At 41.3% G+C, this 24,254-nt stretch overlaps 1 protein-coding gene across 3 annotated transcripts in view; it reads right to left on the bottom strand.

Annotated features, from left to right (window-relative positions):
* The window catches only part of msn (moesin), a 45,343-nt gene that overhangs the window by 13,352 nt on the left and 7,737 nt on the right, over positions 1 to 24,254 (bottom strand). The window contains exons 1-3 of one of the 3 annotated variants that reach the window (XM_062964080.1): positions 8,477 to 8,497; positions 4,705 to 4,788; positions 480 to 575 (exon numbers count right to left, since the gene is read on the bottom strand). In XM_062964080.1, the coding sequence (XP_062820150.1) occupies positions 480 to 575; positions 4,705 to 4,788; positions 8,477 to 8,482 (186 nt within the window). In that variant the 5' untranslated portion in view covers positions 8,483 to 8,497. Of the gene's footprint in view, positions 1 to 479; positions 576 to 4,704; positions 4,789 to 8,476; positions 8,498 to 24,254 lie in introns of those variants that run through there. The other 2 variants (XM_062964079.1, XM_062964081.1) reach the window with 2 other exon arrangements.

Genomic DNA, 24,254 nt, shown 5'->3' with positions numbered 1-24,254 from the left:
GTTCGAAACAACTTGAAGGCACACAACAAGAACAAATAATAATAACAGCTAATGACCCATTTTGGAGCCTTACATTTTCAGAATACATATAACACAATATTGAATTGAAACAATATCAGCAAACTTTTTGGTTCCCAATACAATGGAAACAATTTAATGGATACTGTGTAACTGTTTAGGATGGAACAAAAGTCAAAACGATATTTGAATTACCTGGTGGACAATGTTGCCTTCTTCATCTTCTTTCTGGACTGTTGTGAGTGTTTTATTTATGTTCACAAACCCTTTTAAAAATATTTATTTGAACGTGACCAATTAGAAAGGCTTTGGGGCTACAGAGCAATTTCCACACAATGCAAACAGTTCTTAAAACGGGCTCTATTTCCATTGATATGGGGTGCAAGCCATTGATAAAACAGAAAAATTCAATTTGGGGGAGAGGTTAAGCAGAGAAAAGGGTACCATACAAAAACACATACCTTTTTATTTAGCTTCAGCCATGTTGAGAAGCCCTTGGTGTCCTGGTATTGGAGTCCGAAGAACCAAACCTCCCTGAGGCCAATGGTTTTCACAACCTGTTCAGAGGGGAAAGTCAAAATAATAATATTAATAGTAATAATAGCTGATTTGGGGGGCATGCAGACCTATGGGAAGGTCACATTCAAAAGCAAAGAAAACCATATCTGGGTTCAAAGAATCATAGAATAGTAGAGTTGGAAGAGAGCTCATGGGCCATCCAGTCCAACCCCATTCTGCCAAGAAGCAGGAAATCGCATTCAAAGCACCCCCAACAGATGGCCATCCAGCCTCTGCTCAGAAAGCTTCAACAGGAAGCCAACACTTTCAAAGCAATAGCCTCGCCTCACCTTCCAAACAATAGTAGAGCAGCAAGCCTTAATTACAGGAGGCAAGCCCACACTCAAGAGTCAGCACACACTCAGGTTTTTAAGGCAAAGAGTCCAACAGACACTCAGGTTTTTAAGGCAATCTAAGAAAAGAGTGCACACTCTCAGGTTTTTAAGGCAAAGGAAAGCAACCACAAAACTGCAGATTCCAAGGAGAGCGTTTTGGAAAGGCTGTGGAATTTCTCCAAAGCTGGTCAGCCCATCCCAGCAATTATTCGTAATTACTAGCTGAAGATGTAAGAAATGTTGTTGCCAGAGCCATCCCAGTGCAGTGGTTTGGGCCTTAAGGACTGGGAATCCGGGAAACCAATGTCTGGGTCTAGCCATGGAGACCGAAGGGTGAACAGACTAAACTGTAGAACGGATGCAGTTTGGCATCACATGAATTGCCATGGCTCAAGGCAACATAGCTTTAAAATAGTCGCAGGCTATCTCGTGTGGCAGATAAATGTTTCCATTCACAATCGAGGAGAATTCTAGATTAAGCCTGGGGCCGGAAGGCAGGACGAGAGAAGCCTCCGGAAACAGGGCCCGGCTGTCCATTCGCACAACGGAGGCGTCTCCAAAAGGCGCTGAAAAGCCCGTCTCTGCCAGAAACTGTCCAGAAACCAGATAGGGAGTGGGACGATAGCCATAAGAGGAAGCAAGAGCACCCGAGAAGGAGATTGCAATGCGGCCTTTTCTCCTAATAAAGCAACGGAGATGCAAGGGATATATAGTCCAACCCCATCTACTTGGGAGGAAGACACAACTCTGTTTGAAGGCCTCCGAAGATTGAGAGTCCATCACCTTCCGAGGCAATCCTTGCTGCTATTGAATTCCTCCTAATCTTGTAAAGGAATCACTTTCCTTACAATTTGATTCCACCATAAAGTGGGTTGTGCATGCTCTGACAACTAGTATTACTTGTTCAATTTGTTGCTGTTGTTCATCTCTATCCATAGGAAAATGCAGAGGAAAGGAAAGAGGTTGTGTTCTGGTCTTTGTAGCATCAGATAACAAGCATCCCTTTACCTTCTATATCAGTGGTTCCCAACCTTTGGGCCTCCAGGTGTTTCCGACTTCAGCTCCCACAGTTCCTGGCTAGGATTTCTAGGAGTTGAAGTCCAAAACACCTGGAGGCCCAAAGGCTGGGAACCCCTGTTCTATATGGACATCTTTGCAGATACTTCTCAGGTCACTTGTCTCCCCCAAGCTAAACATTAGGGATGTGCAAGTTTTTTGTTAGTCTTATGACATTCGTTAGATTTGCACTTATGAGGCAATATCTGACAAATGGGAATGGCCTGCGCCCAAAATTCAAGAATTGAAACTCACCCAATACTTTTTTTGTTTGAATTCTGTAATGCTCAGAAGTCTCACAAACTCAAGTTTCATGTTCAGAACAAGGAAGCAAAGCAAAGCCAAAAAGGCTGCCTTTCCTCTTTGAATGAATTGCCTCTTTTGACAAGGATAGGGAAGCAGCAGGGAGAGTTCGCTGGGAAAGAGGCCGAGAAAGCATGGGATTCTGGGAAATGTAGTTTGGGAAGGCGAGGAGCCCTACGGCAGAGAATGCAGAAGGCCCTGCCCTGAACTACAATTCCCAGGCTTTTGCTTAGCATCAGAAAGCCCCAATCAGAAGATGGGAGAGACGTGTCCTTCCATCGCAGAAGCCAGAGTTTCAATAAATCTTGTGCAATTGTATCACGGCTCTGATCGGCTTGGCGGACTGTAGGTCCTAGCCACAAGGCCCGAGTCCGGTCCCGCTTTGCATGAATGGCGAGACCCCAGCGGCCGGTGCGCAAAGGCAGATGGGAGTGTGCGATCCCGGCTGTTTCCTGCTCTCTTGCCATCGGCAGCAGCAGCAGCAGCAGCAGCCCGGCCCAGCGAGAACATTCGTTCGTTCGCTCAGCATGGAACAATCGGCTGCATTTCCCATTGTGGCCGGGGCTGAATGGGCGATTTCCGCTGCAAAGGCAGCTTCCTCCTCTTGCAATTGTCCAGAGACAGTTGCACAATCCCCAGGGCGGCTTTGGAAAAAGAGCAGAGCCAGGGCCTTTATCAGGGCAGCTTCCAGAAGGCCTGGCCTCGGGCGGACGCAAAAGGACCGACTGTGATCCATCACAAACACCACGGACCACTTGGGACTCCTGGCCGGACCTTTCTGCATATACATTATTATTATTATTATTATTATTATTATTATTATTATTATTATTTCTCCCAAATTCTCAGAGCTTAAGATGCTTTCTGCAAAGGCCGAGACACTCCCTTCTCTAGATGTCCGTATTATTATTATTATTTTATTGTATGGCACAGCAAACAAGATAGATATGCTGGATTTCATATCACAAAACCACAAGTCGAACACTTCCCAAGTGTCTAGGACTGTGTGATGTATTTTCGGATGATTTGCGCAGATCCCAGTAGGGTGGCCTTTTGCAGTTGGTAGATCGTAATTTTGTCAATGTCTATTGTTTATTATTTCCTCCAAATTCTCAGAACTTAAGATGCTTTCTGCAAAGGCCAAGACACTCCCTTCTCTAGATGTCCGTATTATTATTATTATTTTATTGTATGGCACAGCAAACAAGATAGATATGCTGGATTTCATATCACAAAACCACAAGTCGAACACTTCCCAAGTGTCTAGGACTGTGTGATGTATTTTCGGATGATTTGCGCAGATCCCAGCAAGGTGGCCTTTTGCAGTTGGCAGATCGTAATTTTGTCAATGTCTATTGTTTATTATTATTATTATTACTTCCTCCAAATTCTCAGAGCTTAAGATGCTTTCTGCAAAGGCCAGGACACTTCCTTCTCTAGATGTCCGTATTATTATTATTATTATTATTATTATTATTATTATTATTATTATTATTATTATTATATGTATTTATACCCTGCTTTATCTCTCTGGAAAAGGACTCATAGTCGCCTGTTCTTGAAGGCAATCCATCTTTTCATGGACTTCAAGCACAAGTTAGGGGGTGTTGTGGTTTTAAATAATAATAATAATAATAATAATAATAATAATAATAATAATAATAATAATAGATCTCAGCCGGCATTTTGAAACAATAGACATTGACAAAATTACGATCTGTCAACTGCAAAAGGCCACCCTACTGGGATCTGCACGCATCATCTGAAAATACATCATACAGTCCTAGACACTTGGGAAGTGTTCGAATTGTGATTTTGTGATATGAAATCCAGCATGTCTATCTTGTTTGCTGTGTCATACAATAAAATAATAATAATAATAATAATAATAATAATAATAACAACAACAACAACAACATCAATAACTGTGAAAGGCCACCCTACTGGGATCTGCGCACATCATCCAAAAATACATCACACAGTCCTAGATACTTGGGAAGTGTTTGACTCGTGATTTTGTGATACGAAATCCAGCATGTCTATCTTGTTTGCTGTGACATGCAATAAAATAATAATAATAACAATAACTGCAAAGGGCCACCCTACTGGGATCTGCGCGCATCATCTGAAAATACATCACACAGTCCTAGACACTTGGTAAGTGTTCAAATTGTGATTTTGTGATACGAAATCTAGTATATTTATCTTGTTTGCTGTGTCATAATAAAATAAATAAATAAATAAATAAATAATATTATTATTAGGCTGTTAGGAATTGTGTGAGTTGAAGTCCAAAACATCCGGAGGGCCCAAGTTTGCCCATGCCTGCCTCAGAGGATCAGCCTGAAGCTTAACACTGGATTTAACACAACGGCAATTCAACACTTGACGTTTCAGAGGCGATAGTCCACATCTGGCTTCCATTGATTTTTACCTGGTCAAACAGCTGTTTCCCAGTTGTGTTTGGCTGGATGGCAAACTCCAGCTCGGCATCCATGGTGGTCACTCGCACGCTGATCTGGAACGAGAAAGAGAACGGCATTGGCATTAGACCACATCCGGAACAACCCGAAGCCAGAGAGCTTTGCTTTGTGGGAAGGTCGGGAGCCACTGTCATCTCAAACATTGGATCCAACAGCTTCACAAATGAGACCCATTGGCTGAAAGATCATTTAGTCAAGTTGTTCTCAACCTGGGGTCCCCAGATGTTTTGGTCTACAACTCCCAGAAATCCCTGCCAGTTTACCAGCTGTTAGGATTTCTGGGAGTTGAAAGCCAAAAACATCTGGTGACCCCAGGTTGAGAACCACTGATTTAATCCAACAATGTTGAGGAAGATTCTACTAGATGGAAGGCACCAAATGTGGGAGAAGCCATGGAACAAGAGGCAAGATATCCATCTCTCTCAACTGTGGAGGATGTGCAATGGCTACTCAAGATACAACTTGAGCTGAGACAAAGTTTTCTATGTTTCAACTGAGTTTCCATCATTGGAGAAAAGAAGCAGATGGGATAATAGGCTGCTCTTGTGCAGTTGCAGGACAACCAACATCTCCATTTGCTTCTCAGTGTGATCCTGACAGCATTATTCTTACGAATTATCATCCCAGAAAGGAAAAACTTCCCACTTTAATTCAACTTTTCTTCCAAGATTAGAACCCCAAAAGGCTCACCATAATGCCATGCAACACAATCCGTGGATACAGGGAAACAAGGATGGCCCTTTCCCACACCATTACAGTAGAATCTCACTTATCCAACATAAACGGGCCGGCAAAACGTTGGATAAGCGAATATGTTGGATAATAAGGAGGGATAAAGGAAAAGCCTATTAAACATCAAATTAGGTTATGATTTTACAAATTAAGCACCAAAACATCATGTTCTACAACAAATTTGACAGAAAAAGTAGTTCAATACGCAGTAATGCTATGTAGTAATTACTGTATTTATGAATTTAGCACCAAAATATCACAATGTATTGAAAACATTGACTACAAAAATGTGTTGGATAATCCAGAACGTTGGATAAGCAAGAGTTGGATAAGTGAGACTCTACTGTATTTGTATTCCTGGGTTCTAGATGTCAATTCCTAATTGGTTCTATCATACAAAATATGGGGAAAGTTTATTAAACTACACAAACTTTGTCTTTGTGGGAGGGACATATTGCAGAACATTTTGCTCTAGTTTTTCAACATATATCTCGTCAAGTCTCAACCAATTCAGCCACAAAAACGAAGTTTCTGGAGTAAAACAACTCCTTCCAAAGTAAGGACTGCACAATTAAAGAGGAAATACCCTGTTTCCCCGAAAATAAGACATCCTCGTAAAATAAGACCTAGTAGAAGTTTTGCTGAATTGCTAAATATACGCCTCCCCTGAAAGTAAGACCTAGCAAAGTTTTGTTTGGAAGCATGCCCAGCACCTGCCAAACAAAACACCAGAGCTTGCAGAATCAGTAAATGTACATACCAGTTGTACATGGAAATAATGGTAGTAACAAGAAATTCTTAATAGGATTCACAGTTTGTCTGGTTATGCTGGTTTGTGATGACAACGACTGTACAGTATATAAAAAATGTTCATTTTTTGTTCAACAATAAATGTGAATTCTTCATAGAAAAATAAGACATCCCCTGAAAATAAGACCTAGCACATTTTTGGGAGCAAAAACTAATATAAGACACTGTCTTATTTTCGGGGAAACACAGTAACACTTTCAAACCAGGAACAGAACATTAATAAAATGGTTACATAGTGTCCTAAAATAGCCCTGGCATGTTACTAGTATCTGACAACATCCAGTTTGCACCTTATTGCAGTCATAATCCTCAACTCAACGGAACATGCACCTTTGTGGAGAGGTTGGGCGAAGAAGTGCCTGTGTTATGATGGTATGATCCAGAACCGTGGCCGTGTCTTAGTGCAAAAGAGACGTTGAACCGCATTGAATGCCACAAACAATGGCTTCTCTACAAGACCTAGTAACCACCTTCATGGGATGGTTCTTTGTCAGCCGGGAACAGAGCCGGCAAAGTCCAGAGTTGCAAAGTGTGCGAAGGAGAATGACTTCAGCCCTGAAGTTATCTTTCTTTTTCGTGGAGGAGAAGGAACCTGGGCCGCCCGTGCCTGGTGCAACTATCTGCAAAGCCTCCTTGCAGCAAGCAAGGCCTTTCTTTCGGGAGCACACGGTGCCAAGCCCACCTCCTACACACGGCCGCACATCGCACACTGTCACACACACACACACACACATTCTGCTCTCCAAGCGGATGCCGGGCAAGAGGCAGCAGAGACAAAAGGAAGCTCAGTGGGTTCCTGGGGGCGGAGGAAAAGCACGCCTTTCTCCTTGCGTTTCCCCTTTTACCAGCAAAGTCTGGGCCTCCATTTCCTTCTCTCGGCCTTGCTAAATGCATCTACACTGTGGAATTAATGCAGTTTGGTCCCACTTTCGCTGGGAGTTGTAGCTTGGTTTGGGTCCCCTTCGGGAGAGATAAAGCTGGGTATAACTAAATAAATGTAACAACAACAATAACAACAATAAGTCCCACGATTGCATAGCAATTGAGCTGTTAAAATGGCAGTTAAAATAGAGCCAAATTGCATTAATTCTATACTGAAGATATCACCATAATGTAGTAGTTTGAGCATCAGACCATGACTAAAGGGAGAGCCAGGGGTTGGCAACTGGGATACAGCATAATAATAATAATAATAATAATAATAATAATAATAATAATAATAATGGCAAGGAATCCCAAGAATGTAGGATTGAGAGTGCTTTCCTTTCTCCAGGAAGCATCTCCCCATTGGGTTTATTTATTAATACATTATTATTATTATTATTATTATTATTATTATTATTATTATTATTATTATTACTGCAAGGAACCCCAAGAATGTAGGATTGAGAGTGCTTTCCTTTCTCCAGGAAGCATCTCCCCATTGGGTTTATTTATTAATACATTATTATTATTATTATTATTATTATTATTATTATTATTATTATTATTATTATTGCAAGGAACCCCAAGAATGTAGGATTGAGAGTGCTTTCCTTTCTCCAGGAAGCATCTCCCCATTGGGTTTATTTATTAATTAATGTTATTATCATTAGTATTATGTTTATTTATATCCCCTTTTATCTCTCCCAAATGAGACTCGGAAGTGGCTTACATTAAAAGCATGACCACAATAAAACAATAAAAATTTGGTAACATGGAATGAAACTACAAGAGGGACTTTGCGCACATCACACTCTTTCCGCCTCTGAAGAGACCCATTTCGGCACAAACTACAGAAAGCTTCTCAGACCATCCAAGACTTTTGGGGAATTCTTAAGCACTATGTAGCTGGGGATGATGGGATTTGTAGTCCAAGTTTGGAGAAGGCAGCATTACACTGGAAAAAGTAACAGACGTATGGAGTCTAGTTCTAATTTTTTTGCAAGACTCTTGCTTTGCTTTTGTATTTGCACATCCAAAAATCTGTGAAGGCGGAAATAAAATAAGACCAAAATAAAAGCTTGATCCCTCATCGGCAAAGAGGCAAAAGGCTGCAGGAACAAAGTCAGGTGGAGTGCCATTGGATTGCCAAGGAGCAGAAGAAAGAAAGAAAGAAAGAAAGAAAGAAAGAAAGAAAGAAAGAAAGAAAGACAGAAGGAAAAGCTTCCTGTTCCCACCGGGAACTCTGAGGATACTCACAGCCATCTGGCCCTGTTTGGGTTCCCCGCAATGGCGGTCCCTGCCGTGTCCCCGTGTTGCGCGTTTGTGTGTCAAAGGAGAAGCCCGCCTGGCGACGGGTCATATGAGAGCGCTTGCAAATGCTCAAGGGATTACGCTTCATTAAAGCCAACTTTCCCTGGGAAGAAAGTGGGGGATTTTCATAGCCGCCGGCTAATCGGGAAAGAGGAGGCCGACCTGCGCTCTCTCCATATCGGTTCCTCGTTGAAGCAACGAGACCATTCCATTATTATTATTAATATTATTATTTTATAAGATCGATATGCTGGATTTCGTATCACAAAATCACAAGTCGAACACTTCCCAAGTGTCTAGGACTGTGTGATGTATTTATTATTATTATTATTATTATTATTATTATTATTATTATTATTTTATTATGACACAGCAAACAAGATAGATATGCTGGATTTTGTTTCACAAAATCACAAGTCGAACACTTCCCAAGTGTCTAGGACTGTGTGATGTATTAATTATTATTATTATTATTATTATTATTATTATTATTATTATTATTATTTTATTATGACACAGCAAACAAGATAGATATGCTGGATTTTGTTTCACAAAATCACAAGTCGAACACTTACCAAGTGTCTAGGACTGTGTGATGTATTAATTATTATTATTATTATTATTATTATTATTATTATTATTATTATTATTTTATTATGACACAGCAAACAAGATAGATATGCTGGATTTCGTATCACAAAATCACAAGTCGAACACTTCCCAAGTGTCTAGGACTGTGTGATGTATTTATTATTATTATTATTATTATTATTATTATTATTATTTTATTATGACACAGCAAACAAGATAGATATGCTGGATTTTGTTTCACAAAATCACAAGTCGAACACTTCCCAAGTGTCTAGGACTGTGTGATGTATTAATTATTATTATTATTATTATTATTATTATTATTATTATTATTATTATTATTTTATTATGACACAGCAAACAAGATAGATATGCTGGATTTTGTTTCACAAAATCACAAGTCGAACACTTACCAAGTGTCTAGGACTGTGTGATGTATTAATTATTATTATTATTATTATTATTATTATTTTATTATGACACAGCAAACAAGATAGATATGCTGGATTTCGTATCACAAAATCACAAGTCGAACACTTCCCAAGTGTCTAGGACTGTGTGATGTATTAATTATTATTATTATTATTATTATTATTATTATTATTATTATTATTATTATTTTATTATGACACAGCAAACAAGATAGATATGCTGGATTTTGTTTCACAAAATCACAAGTCGAACACTTCCCAAGTGTCTAGGACTGTGTGATGTATTAATTATTATTATTATTATTATTATTATTATTATTATTATTATTATTATTATTTTATTATGACACAGCAAACAAGATAGATATGCTGGATTTTGTTTCACAAAATCACAAGTCGAACACTTCCCAAGTGTCTAGGACTGTGTGATGTATTAATTATTATTATTATTATTATTATTATTATTATTATTATTATTATTATTATTTTATTATGACACAGCAAACAAGATAGATATGCTGGATTTCGTATCACAAAATCACAAGTCGAACACTTCCCAAGTGTCTAGGACTGTGTGATGTATTATTATTATTATTATTATTATTATTATTATTATTATTATTATTATGACACAGCAAACAAGATAGATATGCTGGATTTCATATCACAAAATCACAAGTTGAACACTTCCCAAGCGTCTAGGACTGTGTGATGTATTTTCGGATGATGCGCGCAGAGCCCAGTAGGGTGGCCTTTTGCAGTTGGCAAATCATCATCATCATCATCATCATCATCATCATTATTATTATTTATACTCTGCTTTCTCTCTCCACAAGGAGACTCATATGTTGTTGTTCTTTGGGAACTAAAAAGCCAGGAGGGTTTCAGCCTGCAGGTACTCTTTTGGACACAAATAGCTTCGGAGACATTTCTGCAGCTTTGATTCCAAAGCTGTGTCATGGGAGTTGTAGTTACGCATGGTCTCCAGCCCTCTCTGCCAAACTACAAATCCCACAGCTGGGAATGCATAACCCGGAGTCACAGATCTACAACTGCTCCATATTCAGCAAGGCTACATAAACTGGCATGGATTGATGTCATGCGATATTGGGAGTTGTAGTTTGACAAGATCTTGAGGCCTTGCCTGCCAAAGAGGGCTGTCTCTCACCAAACTACAACTCCCTGGATTCCATAGTATTGAGTTCAAGTGGAACATGGCCCTTTGGCAGAGAAGGCTCAAGACCTTGTCAAACTACAGCTCCCAGGATCCCATAGCATTGAGTCACAGCAGTTCAAGTGGTGCCAACACTGCATTAATGCTGCCATGCAGATGCTTCTCCCAAGGTTTGCCATGTGCCAAAAGGAACATGACCCTTTGGTAGAGAAGGTTCAAGACCTTGTCAAACTACAGCTCCCAGGATCCCATAGCATTGAGTCACAGCAGTTCAAGTGGTGCCAAACTATATCCATTCTACAGTGCGGATGCATATTTGAATGCCACATCTTCACATCTATTGCAACATTCTGGTTTTCTTCTGCAAGGCTCCGATTCCTCTATTCTGTCGGTTTCCTCTTTTTTTCCTTTTCACAAACAGACTTCGATGCAACTGCTTCAAGAGATAACAACATTGCTGCTTAGCAATGCTTTGGGCCGAGAGATATATTTCGCCCCCAGATAAAAGAATGATTTGGAGAGTTGAATTCGGTTATGCATTTGGATATTTGGAAGAAGAGAACAAAACTACTCTTTGGTTTGACAGGTGGGGATAAGGATTCTGCCCAAAATATGCCAGAGGAGGAAAGGCACAGACGGCCAGAAGCAGAATGTTTTGAAAGCCAAGGGGTTGGTTGAGAAGTCTCTTCTCTTCTTCAGCACAAAGGCGTTATCTCTTCGTCCCAGGGCGATGGGTCTATGAGTTTGCAGCAAGTGCCACTTGCAAGAAAGGGGAACATTTCCGGCATAGGAGGGTTTAATGCAACAAGATTCATTCTCTCTCCCTCACCTTCTCAAGAAACAAGGTTCCACAGGTATTTAAAGAGGTTTCTTTGCATGACGCAAGGCTCGACCAGGCAAGTCAACACTCATGCGCCTCAAGAAGGAGACCGTTTGCTTCTTGCACAACAGGCTGGTATGCAAAGCACGCATGGAAACCGAAACATGGTCAACGGACATGAGGAACAATGGATGGGTGTATGAATGTGTGTGTCTTATCATTACAGTAGAGTCTGGCTTATCCAATCTTCGCTCATCCAACATTCCATATTATCCAACGCAGCCTGCCTCCCGCCCGGATCCACACCAAACAATGGCTCTCTCTCTCTCTCTCTGTTATCATTACAGTAGAGTCTGGCTTATCCAACCTTCGCTCATCCAACATTCCATATTATCCAACGCAGCCTGCCTCCCGCCCGGATCCACACCAAACAATGGCTCTCTCTCTCTCTCTCTGTTATCATTACAGTAGAGTCTGGCTTATCCAACCTTCGCTCATCCAACGTTCCGTATTATCCAACGCAACCTGCCTCCCACGCGGATCCACAGCTGTGTCTCTAGGCAGCCAACACACCCAACAACAACACAAATCCAGCCACGCTCACAAACAATTTACAGTATTTATATTGTGGCCAACTTGTTGTAAAACATGATGTTTTGGTGCTTAATTTATAAAATCATAACGTAATTTAATAGGCTTTTCCTTAATCCCTCCTTACTATCCAACATTTTCGCTTATCCAATGTTCTGCCGGCCTATTTATGTTGGATAAGCGAGACTCTCCTGTACTTCTTATTCTCCGTTCCTTATTCCATATAATACAGCACTTTAATGGAACCTGTCCCCGCATTCCTCCTTTATTCACTCTGATTTTATCCGCTCAGATTTTAAGTATTGTTACTATGTTATTTTGTTTACTGTTGAAATGTTTTAATTTTGTTGTTAATGTTTTTTGTTATGTTGTTTCGGGCTTGTTCCTGTTGTAAGCCGCACCAAGTCCCTTCGGGGAGATGGGGTGGGATATAAGAATAAAATTATTGTTGTTGTTGTTGTTATTATTATTATCCTAGAATCCTAGAGTTGGAAGAGACCTCACGGGCCATCCAGTCCAACCCCATTCTGCCAAGAAGCAGGAAAATCGCATTCAAAGCATCCCTGACAGATGGCCATCCAGCCTCTGCTTCAAAGCCTCCAAAAAAGGAGCCTTGACCACACTCCGCAGCAGAGAGTTCCACTGCTGAACAGTGCTCTCTCTCACACGGCGAGGAAGTTCTTCCTCATGTTCAGGTGGAATCTCCTTTCTTGTAGTGTAAAGCCATTACATCCACACTGCAGAATTAATGCAGTTTGGTACGACTTTAATTGAAGGCTCTTTGCCTAATGAAATTCTCCTCGAGGAAGGAAGGAAGGAAAAGAAGAAAAGGAGGAGAAAAGGAAAGAAGGAAAAGAAGAAAAGGAAGAGGAGAAAGGGAAGGAAGAGGAAGAAAAGGACTGTACCATCACTATCTTTATTCTGAACTGTGTCTAATGCCTAAACTCTAGCCTGGCTGATCAAAGTCAAGAGTTTTTAGGAGGGCGGGTTGGATACCGAAAGCACTCTCAGGACAGACTGATAAATGCTCTGCGTGTGAACGAAGCCGGGCCTGGGTGGGGCCGCGCATGGCTTTGGCTGAGAAACGGCCCGGAGCCTCCGATGACTTGGACGCGGCTCCCTCCTCTTACTCGCCCGCCGGCCCAGACTGTGAGCTCGGCCTCCAAATATATCCTCAGCCTCACATTGTTCCGGCATTTCTCTCTCTTCCTTGGAAAGGCTCTGCCTGTGCGTAGCCATGCCACCCTCCCATTCCAATTCATTCCGGATGATAACTGATAGACAGATGATGGATACATGATAGATAAAAGATAATAATAGATAGATGGATAGATGATAGGATAGACAGATGATAAATTGATAATCAATGATTGATAGATGGTAAACAGATAACAGACAGACAGACAGATGATAGATGGATGAGAATAGATAGATAGACAGGTAATTGATAGATAGATGATAGACAAATGATAGATAGATGAGAATAGATAGATGACAAACAGGTAATAAAGATAGATAATAGACAGATGATAGATAGATGAGAATAGACAGTCGATAGACAGGTAATAGATAGATAGATGATAGACAGATGATAGATAGATGAGAATAGATAGATGAGAATAGATAGATGACAGACAGGTAATAGATAGATGATAGACAGATGATAGATAGATGAGAATAGATAGATGACAGACAGGTAATAGATAGATAAATGATAGACAGATGATAGATGATAGATAGATGATAGATGATAGACAGATGATAGATAGATGAGAATAGATAGATGATAGATGATAGACTGATGATAGATAGATAATAGATAGATGAGAATAGACAGACAGGTAATAGATAGATAGATAGATAGATAGATAGATAATAGACAGATGATAGATAGACATGTAATAGATAGATAAACAGATGATAGATAGATGATTGATAGACACATGATAGATAGATGACAGATAGATAGATACTCAAAAGCTGTTTCTCCCTTGTGCAATGAGCACTCATAGACCATGACATGAAGTCTTTATTTCAATAAGGAACGAGCCTCTCTCTGCCTTGTCCTGCGCTTTCCCCTTGGAGACCCTCCTCTTTCCTGGTCTCTTCCATCTCCTTGGCCTTGGAAAGGTGACTGGTCAAGACCTCTCCAAAAATAGCAGCAAAGGAGACAAAGGAGGAGGAGGAGGAGGAGGGTTTGCGGAAGTGAGTGAGTGAGAGAGAGAGGGACAAGGAAGAGAGCAGCGGGTTAAGAAAGGCAGGAAAGAGGAAGCCGGGCAGCGCGGCGGTGCCACCCAAACAGGGTGAGTTTTTGGAGCTGATAGGAATCTGTTCTGGAGTCCCACCCACGGACTGACTGAGAGGGTGGCCACGCAGGCAGAAAGGCACCGCGTTCACTCCTCTGCCCATGCGAGCATTTCATAGGGAATGGCTTTTTAAAAAACTTGTGATCCATGGAAGAAAGTGCAAAGGAGGTTTCACAGCTCATCATTAACAAAAATAATGACCACCGATGATGGACACGTCGTTCCCGAGTTAACAAACATCCAACTTACAAATAACTCCTAGTTAAGACTAGGGCTGGACTGGATGGCATTTAGAGGTCCCTTCCAAATCTAGGATACTATACACACACACACATGCACATACATACATACATACATATACACATACACACCATTCCCAAGTTACAAACACCTGTCTTGCAAATAACTCCTAGTTAAGAATCGGGCTGGACTGGATGGCCTTTGGGGTCCCTTCCAAATCTAGGATACCATATTCACCATATATATATATATATATATATATATATATATATATATATATATATATAAAAGAGTAATGAAATTTCAGCCTAGGACAAAACAATAAAACTACACATCCCAGAAACACTAAACTTGGCAGCACAACCCCTCATCCATGCCTCTGCGTTCATACAACAAAAAGAAAAGAAATATAAAGTCCTAATTAGAGGGAGAGGAATAACTGTTTTTATCCAATTGCTGCCAGTTAGAAGGCTAAGCTTCACCCACTTGGTCTCCTAGCAACCCAATCAGCCCAGGGGACAGGCAGAGTTAGGCCTCACCTAGGCCTCTTCCCCACTGCTTATAAAATACAGAGTATTTTATTTTAACTGGATTAGATGGCAGCGTAGACTCAAGGCCCTTCCACACAGCTATATAACCCATTTATAATCTTATATTATCTGCTTTGCACTGGATTATCTTGAGTCCACACTACCATATCATCCATTTCAGTGTGCATTTTATACAGCTGTGTAGAAGGGGCCTCATATAATCCAGTTCTAAGCAGATAATATAAGATACTTCATTTCTCATACCACCAGACTTCGCCACAGCAACGCGTGGCCGGGCACAGCTTATATATATATATATATATATATATATATATATATATATATATAAACACACACATCTAGTATACTATATCTATCTTATATGTATGGGGTTGGATTGGATGGCTTTTGGGGTCCCTTCCAAATCTAGGATACCCTCTCTCTCTCTCTCATTCATATATATATATACACACACACATGTAATATATTATATCACATTATAGTAGTCATGAATATATCAAGGACTTGCAGCAATACAAATTTTCACACTCCTCCTCCATTTAAAGCCACAGGAAACGAGACCTCGGTGCACGAAACACAAAATGACAGCTCCGGAAACTCCTCAAAGGAAAGGCAGGGGAGTTTCTGGTGTCAAAGGGACTTTTCTAACACGGCTCAGAAGTTTGCAAACTCTCTTCGGTTTATCTCTCCTGGGTCGTATTACAAACTCCCTGATCCCATTTGGTATCTTTTCAGTAACATGTTTTAAGCATATATATGTGTGTGTGTGTGTGTGTATGTGACTTTTAAAAAATACTTTCCAGCACAGATGAAAACCTGGACACGTGCAGTCAAGGAACGTCAGAGGATGACAACAAAAGTTATGAATGAAGACGATCATACAAGTTAGGAAACAATGCAGCAGCTTGCTTTTGCACCAGTCTACACGGAAGGGGCAGATTCTGCCCAATGCTTTAAAATAATAATAATAACAATAATAATAATAATAATAATAATAATAATAATAATAATAATAATAATTTGAAACACAACAAGATGAGTCCACAGCAGACGCTCTGCTGGCTGTTGTATTGGATCACACGTCGGACACTTCCCAAGTGTCTAGGACTGTGTGATGATATTATTATTATTATTATTATTATTATTATTATTATTATTCTTTGAAACACAGCAAGATGAGTCCACAGCAGACGCTCTGCTGGCTGTTGTATTGGATCACACATCGGACACTTCCCAAGTGTCTAGGGCTGTGTGATGTATTATTATTATTATTATTATTATTATTATTATTACTACTACTACTACTACTACTACTACTACTACTATTATCATCCTGCTTTCTTCTCTTAAATGAGACTCAGAGTGGCGATGGAGTCTCCTTCTTTGGAGGTCTCCAAACAGAGGCTGGATGGCCATCTTTCAGAGGTGCTTCTGTTGTGTCTTCAATAGGGGCTGGACTAGATAGCCTTTGGAGTTCTTTTCTAGTTCTTACTACAGTAAAGTCTCACTAATCCAAGCATCGCTTATCCAAGCCTCTGGATTATCCAAGCCATTTTTGTAGTAAATGTTTTCAATATATCGTGATATTTTGGTGCTAAATTCGTAAATACAGTAATTACAACATAACATTACTGCGTATTGAACTATTTTTTCCTGTCGAATTTGTTGTATAACATGATGTTTTGGTGCTTAATTTGTAAAATCATAACCTAATTTGATGTTGAATAGGCTTTTCCTTAATCCCTCCTTATTATCCAAGATATTCGCTTATCCAAGCTTCTGATGGCCCGTTTAGCTTGGATAAGTGAGACTCTACTGTACTACTACTACCCTGTTTCCCCTAAAATAAGACATCCCCAGAAAATAAGACCTAGTAGAGATTTTGCTGAATTGCTAAATATAAGGCCTCCCCCGAAAGTAAGACCTAGCAAAGTTTGTGTTAGGAAGCATGCCCGCCAAACAGAACACCAGAACATGTAGGATCGGTAAATGTATATACCATAGATGTACATAACATGTACATAACATGGAAATATTGATAGGATATCACAGTTTGTCTGGTTATGCTGGTTTGTGATGACAACTACTTTACAGTATATAGTAAATGTTCATTTTTTGTTCAATAATAAATGTGAATTCTTCTTCATGGAAAAATAAGACATCCCCTGAAAATAAGACCTAGTGCATCTTTGGGAGCAAAAATTAATATAAGACACTGTCTTATTTTCGGGGAAACACGGTACTACTATCATTCTGCTTTCTTCTCTTAAATGAGACTCGGAGTGGCGATGGACTCTCCTTCTTTGGAGGTCTCCAAACAGAGGCTGGATGTCCATTTTTCATGGGTGCTTCTGTTGTGCCTTCCTGCACGGCCAAGGGTTCAGACTAGATGGCCTTTGGGGGTCCCTTCCAACGCCATAAGAGAAAGCCGGAGCAGCTCGGCCTCTCCTGCCTCCTCCTCCTTTTACACCCAGGCCTTGCTGCTCGGGGGCTTATGATTCAGCCCCGATAACAGCGGCCTTATTGTGCAAAGGCCAGGGAGGCCCAAGTCATCCAAATAAGGCCTGGTTTCTGGCTTTTCCCCTCCGAGTTGCAGCACGAGGCGGGAAGGGTCCGGGCACTGGCGTCACGGCCGGGAGGAAGCGTTTAGTCACCGGCGGCTTCCTCCACAGTTTGGAGACCGGCCAGAGAGAAGGGAGTCTCCGCGCCCGCCCGCCCGCCTGCTTGCCTGTCTATCGTGGCCAGTAACTCAGTCGGTCCGCAACAGGGATGGAGGGGACGCTTTCCGGCGTTCGGCCACAGCGCTTTGGGGAGAGGCCTGTGTTGCAAAGTTGCGCCACGGCGGCCATGCTTCTCCTCCTCCTCCTCTTTGCTTCCTGGCACAGAGGAAGGCCAACTATTCACGGCTAAGGCCTCCCTCATTAGCAGACCGACTTAACATTCCTCTGCGCCGTGCGTTTGGAAGAGAGAGAAAGAGGAGAGAGAAGGAGAAAAGAGGGCTCTGCAGAACACAATCCAAACCATGATTTCAGGCACCAACACTGCATGGCCCCGCATTCCTGAGCAAGGAAGTCTTGGGGTGCGTCTACACTGCGGAGTGAATGCACTTCAATGCCACTTCGACTGCTATGGAACCCTGGGAGTTGTAGTTTTGAGGAGCCCCCCAGCTGGCAGAGAAGCCTTAAGACCTTGTGGAACTACAACTCCCAAACTGAATTCACTCTACAGTGAAGTCTGGGAACTCTAGTTTGGGGAGGCCCCAGCTCTCTCTGACAGAGAAGCCTTTGTGAAACTACAACTCCCAAACTGTATCCATCCATTCTACAGTGAAGCCTGGGAGTTGTAGTTTAAGGAGACCCCAGCACTCTCTGGAAGAGAAGCCTGAAGACCTTATTTATTTATTTATTTTATTTACAGCATTTATCTTCCGCCCTTCTTTCTCACCCTGAAGGGGACTCAGGGCGGATCGCATTACACATATAGGCAAACATTCAATGCCTTTTAACAAAGAACAAAGACAAGACAAACATAGGCTCCGAGCGGGCCTCGAACTTATGACCTCCTGGTCAGAGTGATTTATTGCAGTGATTCATTGCAGCTGCTCTCCAGCTTGCGCCACAGCCCGAGCCTTGTGAAACTACAACTCACAAACAGCATCCATCCATTCTACAGTGAAGCCTGGGAGTTGTAGTTTAAGGAGACCCCAGCACTCTCTGGAAGAGAAGCCTGAAGACCTTGTGAAACTACAACTCACAAACTGCATCCATCCATTCTACAGTAAACCCTGGGAGTTGTAGTTTTGAGGAGACGCCAGTGCTCTCTGTCAGAGAAGCCTAAGGACTTTGTCAAACTACAACTCCCAAACTGTCCCAATTCTACAGTGAAGCCTGGGAGTTGTAGTTTGAAGAGGACCTAAGTTCTGTCAGAGAAGCCTGGCCTGAAGGATCTGGGAAACTACAACTCCCAAACTGCAACCATTCATTCTACAGTGAGGACACACCCAATGCTATGGAAGTCTGGGAGTTGTAGTTTGAGGAGGAGCCTGAGAAGGTCCCGGTGCTCTTTGGCAGAGAACCCGAATACCCTGAGAAACTGCAACTCCCAAAATGCATCCATTCATTCTACAATGAGGACGTACGAAATGCTATGGAAGCCTGGGAGTTGCAGTTTGGGAGGCAGCACGGTCATCCTTCGGGAATGATCTTCTGAAACTACAACTCTCGGGATCCCATAGCATCAAAGTGCAAAGCTGCATGCCTTCCACAGCGTGGATGCACTCGGGAGTCTGCATAAAGCGTTGCTACAGTAGAGTCTCACTTATCCAACATAAACGGGCCGGCAGAATGTTGGATAAGCGAATATGTTGGATAATAAGGAGGGATTAAGGAAAAGCCTATTACACATCAAATTAAGTTATGATTTTACAAATTAAGCACTAAAATATAATGTTTAACAACAAATTTGACAGAAAAAGTAGTTGGATAAGTGAGACTCTACTGTAGTTCAATGCACAGTAATGTTATGTTGTAATTACTGTATTTACGAATTTAGCACCAAAATATCATGATGTATTGAAAACATTGACTACAAAAATGCGTTGGATAATCCAGAACCTTGGATAAGCGAGTGCTGGATAAGTGAGACTCTACTGTAGTTCAATGCGCAGTAATGTTATGTTGTAATTACTGTATTTACGAATTTAGCACCAAAATATCACATTGTATTGAAAACATTGACTACAAAAATGCGTTAGATAATCCAGAACGTTGGATAAGTGAGACTCTACTGTATTTCAATACGCAGTAATGTTATGTTGTAATTACTGTATTTACGAATTTAGCACCAAAATATCACGATGTATTGAAAACATTGACTACAAAAATGCGTTGGATAATCCAGAACGTTGGATAAGTGAGACTCTACTGTAATTCAATACGCAGTAATGTTATGTTGTAATTACTGTATTTATGAATTTAGCACCAAAATATCACGATGTATTGAAAACATTGACTACAAAAATGCGTTGGATAATCCAGAACGTTGGATAAGTGAGACTCTACTGTACTTTCTTTCCAACAGATTATGCTTTGAGCAGGTTTTTAATTCTTGGATTGCTTAGTTGTGTGTTCACTCTTGCACTTGGCTACATTTTAACACGTTGTGGAGTTTTAAGCAAAGTTTGCAACCGCTTCGAAAACAAATAAACAAAAGGCTGAATAAAGATAAACATAGCAACAACAACAATAACGTTACACCTGGCTCAGCCGTTCAGTGTTGCAGCAGGAAAGATGCCTATTGGTTGTGGCACTTTGTGGGGTGTGTTTCCCTCCCTTAAAGGAGCGAAGAGGCCCGGGTTTTGCTCCGTTAAGAGCCAGCACTGGGTCCGAACAAAGGCAGCATTCACTCCCAAGGACCGGGAAGAAATGCCTGCCTGGCAAGGCGGCTGCGGCTCCTCCGCTCTCTCAGGAGCAAACGCCCGGATCCTTTTCCCACCAACCACTCCTTTGGGAAGCTGTTGCGCATTCATGCCCGGGCCATTTGCATAGGCACGAAACCAAATCTATATATATAAAAGAGTAATGAAATCTCGGCCTAGGACAAAACAACAAAACTACACATCCCCAGAAACACTAAACTTGGCAGCACAACCCCTCATCCATGCCTCTACGTTCATACAACAAAAAGAAAAGAAATATAAAGTCCTAATTAGAGAGGAATAATTGTTTTTATCCAATTGCTGCCAGTTAAAAGGCTAAGCTCCGCCCACTTGGTCTCTTTGCAACCCACGCAGCCCAGGGGACAGGCAGTTAGGCCTCACTTAGGCCTCTTCCACACTGCCTATAAAATACAGATTATCTGATTTGAACTGGATTATATGGCAGTGTAGACTCAAGGCCCTTCCACACAGCTATAGAACCCATTTATAATGCATTTAATGTCCGGGGAAAACCTTTACCCTTTACCTTAAAAACCACCAATTCCTCAATACTTTCTTTCCCATATCACCAGACTTCGCCACAGCAACGCGTGGCCGGGCACAGCTAGTCTATATATATAAAATAGTAATGAAATCTCGGCCCAGGACAAAACAAGAAAACTACACATCCCAGAAACACTCAACTTGGCAGCACAAACCCTCATCCATGCCTCTACGTTCATACAACAAAAAGAAAAGAAAAATAAAGTCCTAATTAGAGGGAGAGGAATAATTGTTTTTATCCAATTGTTGCCAGTTAAAAGACTAAGCTCCGCCCACTTGGTCTCTTTGCAACCCACGCAGCCCAGGGGACAGGCAGAGTTAGGCCTCACTTAGGCCTCTTCCACACTGCCTATAAAATACAGATTATCTGGTTTGAACTGGGTTATATGGCAGTGTAGACTCAAGGCCCTTCCACACAGCTATATAACCCATTTATAATCTTATATTATCTGCTTTGAACTGGATTATCTTGACTCCACACTGCCATATAATCCACTTCAGTGTACCGTCAGAAACAACTGGACTTAATGTCAGGAAAAAACCTTTACCCTTGACCTTAACTACCACCAATTCCTCAAGACTTTATTTCCCAGACCACCAGACTTCGCCACAGCAACGCGTGGCCGGGCACAGCTAGTAAATGCAATCTAAAAGTGCAACACGACAACACAACCGCCCATTCGAACGCAAAACCGGGACAAAGAGTCATCTTTCAAAGAGCTGGTGGGATCCCATCAGGTCCGCTGGCTTTGTTATATTTTTTAAGTTGGTGGTGGCTTTGCCGACTTCCTCCAAACTAGGCCGTAATGCAAGCTCATCCCATTCATTATTATGGGATTTGCAAGAAAACATCTTCGGCCACATCGGAGCTGCGGTTAAGGAGGTTATGGTCGTGCTCTTTCCAACATAGTGTTTGGTTCCTTCTGATGAACGTAGAGGGTGTAGGCCATGATTTGTTGGGCCACAGATGACCTTCGTGGCTTTAAAGAATCCCTGGCTATCATATGGCTTGAAGAGGGGTACAATATTATTACTATTGATATTACAGTATTACTGTTGTTTACATCTTTGTTTTAACTTGTTTTATCACCTTCTTGTGTTTTAAACTGTGTGTATTGTTAATGTATTTGTGCTGTTACTTTGGTAACATTGTGAGCCGCCCATTGTGAGTGGCGGGGTATAAATAAAGTATTATTATTATTATTATTATTATTATTATTGACACAACAACGTTGTATGACACAGCAAACAAGATAGACATGCTGGATTTCGTTTCAAAAATCACAAGTCGAACACTTCCCAAGTGTCTAGGACTGTGTGATGTATTTATTATTATTATTATTATTATTATTATTATTATTATTATTATTATTATATGACACAGCAAACAAGATAGATATGCTGATTTCGTTTCACAAAACCACAAGTCGAACACTTCCCAAGTGTCTAGGACTGTGTGATGTATTTATTATTATTATTATTATTATTATTATTATTATTATTATTATTATTATTATATGACACAGCAAACAAGATAGATATGCTGATTTCGTTTCACAAAATCACAAGTCGAACACTTCCCAAGTGTCTAGCACTGTGTGATGTATTTTCGGATGATGCGTGCAGATCCCAGTAGGGTGGCCTTTTGCAGTTGGCAGATCGTGATTTTGTCAATGTCTATTGTTTCCAAATGCCGGCTGAGATCTTTTGGCACGGCACCCAGTGTGCCCATCACCACCGGGACCACCTGCACTGGTTTCTGCCAGAGTCTTTGCAGTTCAATCTTGAGGTCCTGGTAGCGGCTGAGTTTTTCCTGTTGTTTTTCATCTATGCGACTGTCACCTGGGATGGCGACATCAATGATCCAAACCTTGTTCTTTTCCACAACTGTGATGTCTGGTGTGTTGTGTTCCAGAACTTTGTCAGTCTGGATTCGGAAGTCCCACAGTATCTTTGCGTGCTCATTTTCCAAGACTTTTGCAGGTTTGTGATCCCGCCAGGTCTTTGCTGCTGGGAGGTGGTACTTGAGGCAGAAGTTTATTGTTGTTGTTATTATTATTATTATTATTATTATTATTATTATTATTATTATTATTATTATAAGGTTAAACAGAGAGATAAACACCAAACTATTAAAAAACACATGGTTTTGTGTTTACCTCTCTGTTTTAACCCCGTTTAATGCCTCTCTTACACGGTGGCACAGTGCGTTAAAGTGCTGAGCTGCTCAACTTGCGGACCACAAGGTCCCAGGTTCAAATCCCGGGAGCAGAATGAGCGCCCGCTGTTAGCTCCAGTTCCTGCCAACCTAGCAGTACGAAAACATGCCAATGTGAGTAGATCAATAGGTACTGCTCCGGCGGGAAGGTAAGGGCGCTCCATGCAGTCATGCCAGTGGCCACATGACCTTGGAGGTGTCTACGGACAACGCCGGCTCTTCGGCTTAGAAATGGAGATGAGCACCAACCTCCAGAGTCAGACATGACTGGACTTAACGTCAGGGGAAAACCTTTTACCTTTACTTAACACCTCTCTTGGTCCTCTAATGTGATCAGTTTCCAGCAAAAGTGGACCATAGAAAATAAGAAAAATAAGAAAGCCAGTGGACCTGATGGGATCCCTGTTGAAACATTTAAAGATGGACCCGAGCTGGCACTACAACTCCCACCAGCTCATACTGGAAGACCTAGAAATTCCTACAAAGGTGTTCTCTTGGGTACAAACAATAGCAATTTATTCATGCATTTTCTCTTTCCTAAGGGTCTTTTATGGACCACCAAAGTGAGAGGCAACTAGTCAGAAGCATCTTTGAAAATAGCCAATTTGAGTCTCGTTGGGGAGAGAAAAAGTGGGGTATAGGTAAAGCTTTTAATCTCTGGGTTTAGCTAAGAAGCCATTCAGAAAGATGACTACAGGCATTTGCAACAGGAATACTACAAGCAAGAGCAACGTAAAGGCAATGTATGGGTATATAATAATGGGCACACTTGAACCTCTCAAGTCTCCAAAAACTCCTAAGTTGGAAACAACCTAAAAGGCT

The sequence above is a fragment of the Anolis carolinensis genome, unplaced genomic scaffold, assembly GCF_035594765.1.
Source record: "Anolis carolinensis isolate JA03-04 unplaced genomic scaffold, rAnoCar3.1.pri scaffold_12, whole genome shotgun sequence".
Lineage (NCBI taxonomy): Eukaryota > Metazoa > Chordata > Lepidosauria > Squamata > Dactyloidae > Anolis > Anolis carolinensis.
The sequence above is the reverse complement of the archived record's forward strand: the minus strand, read 5'-3'. Positions and strand labels throughout refer to the sequence as shown.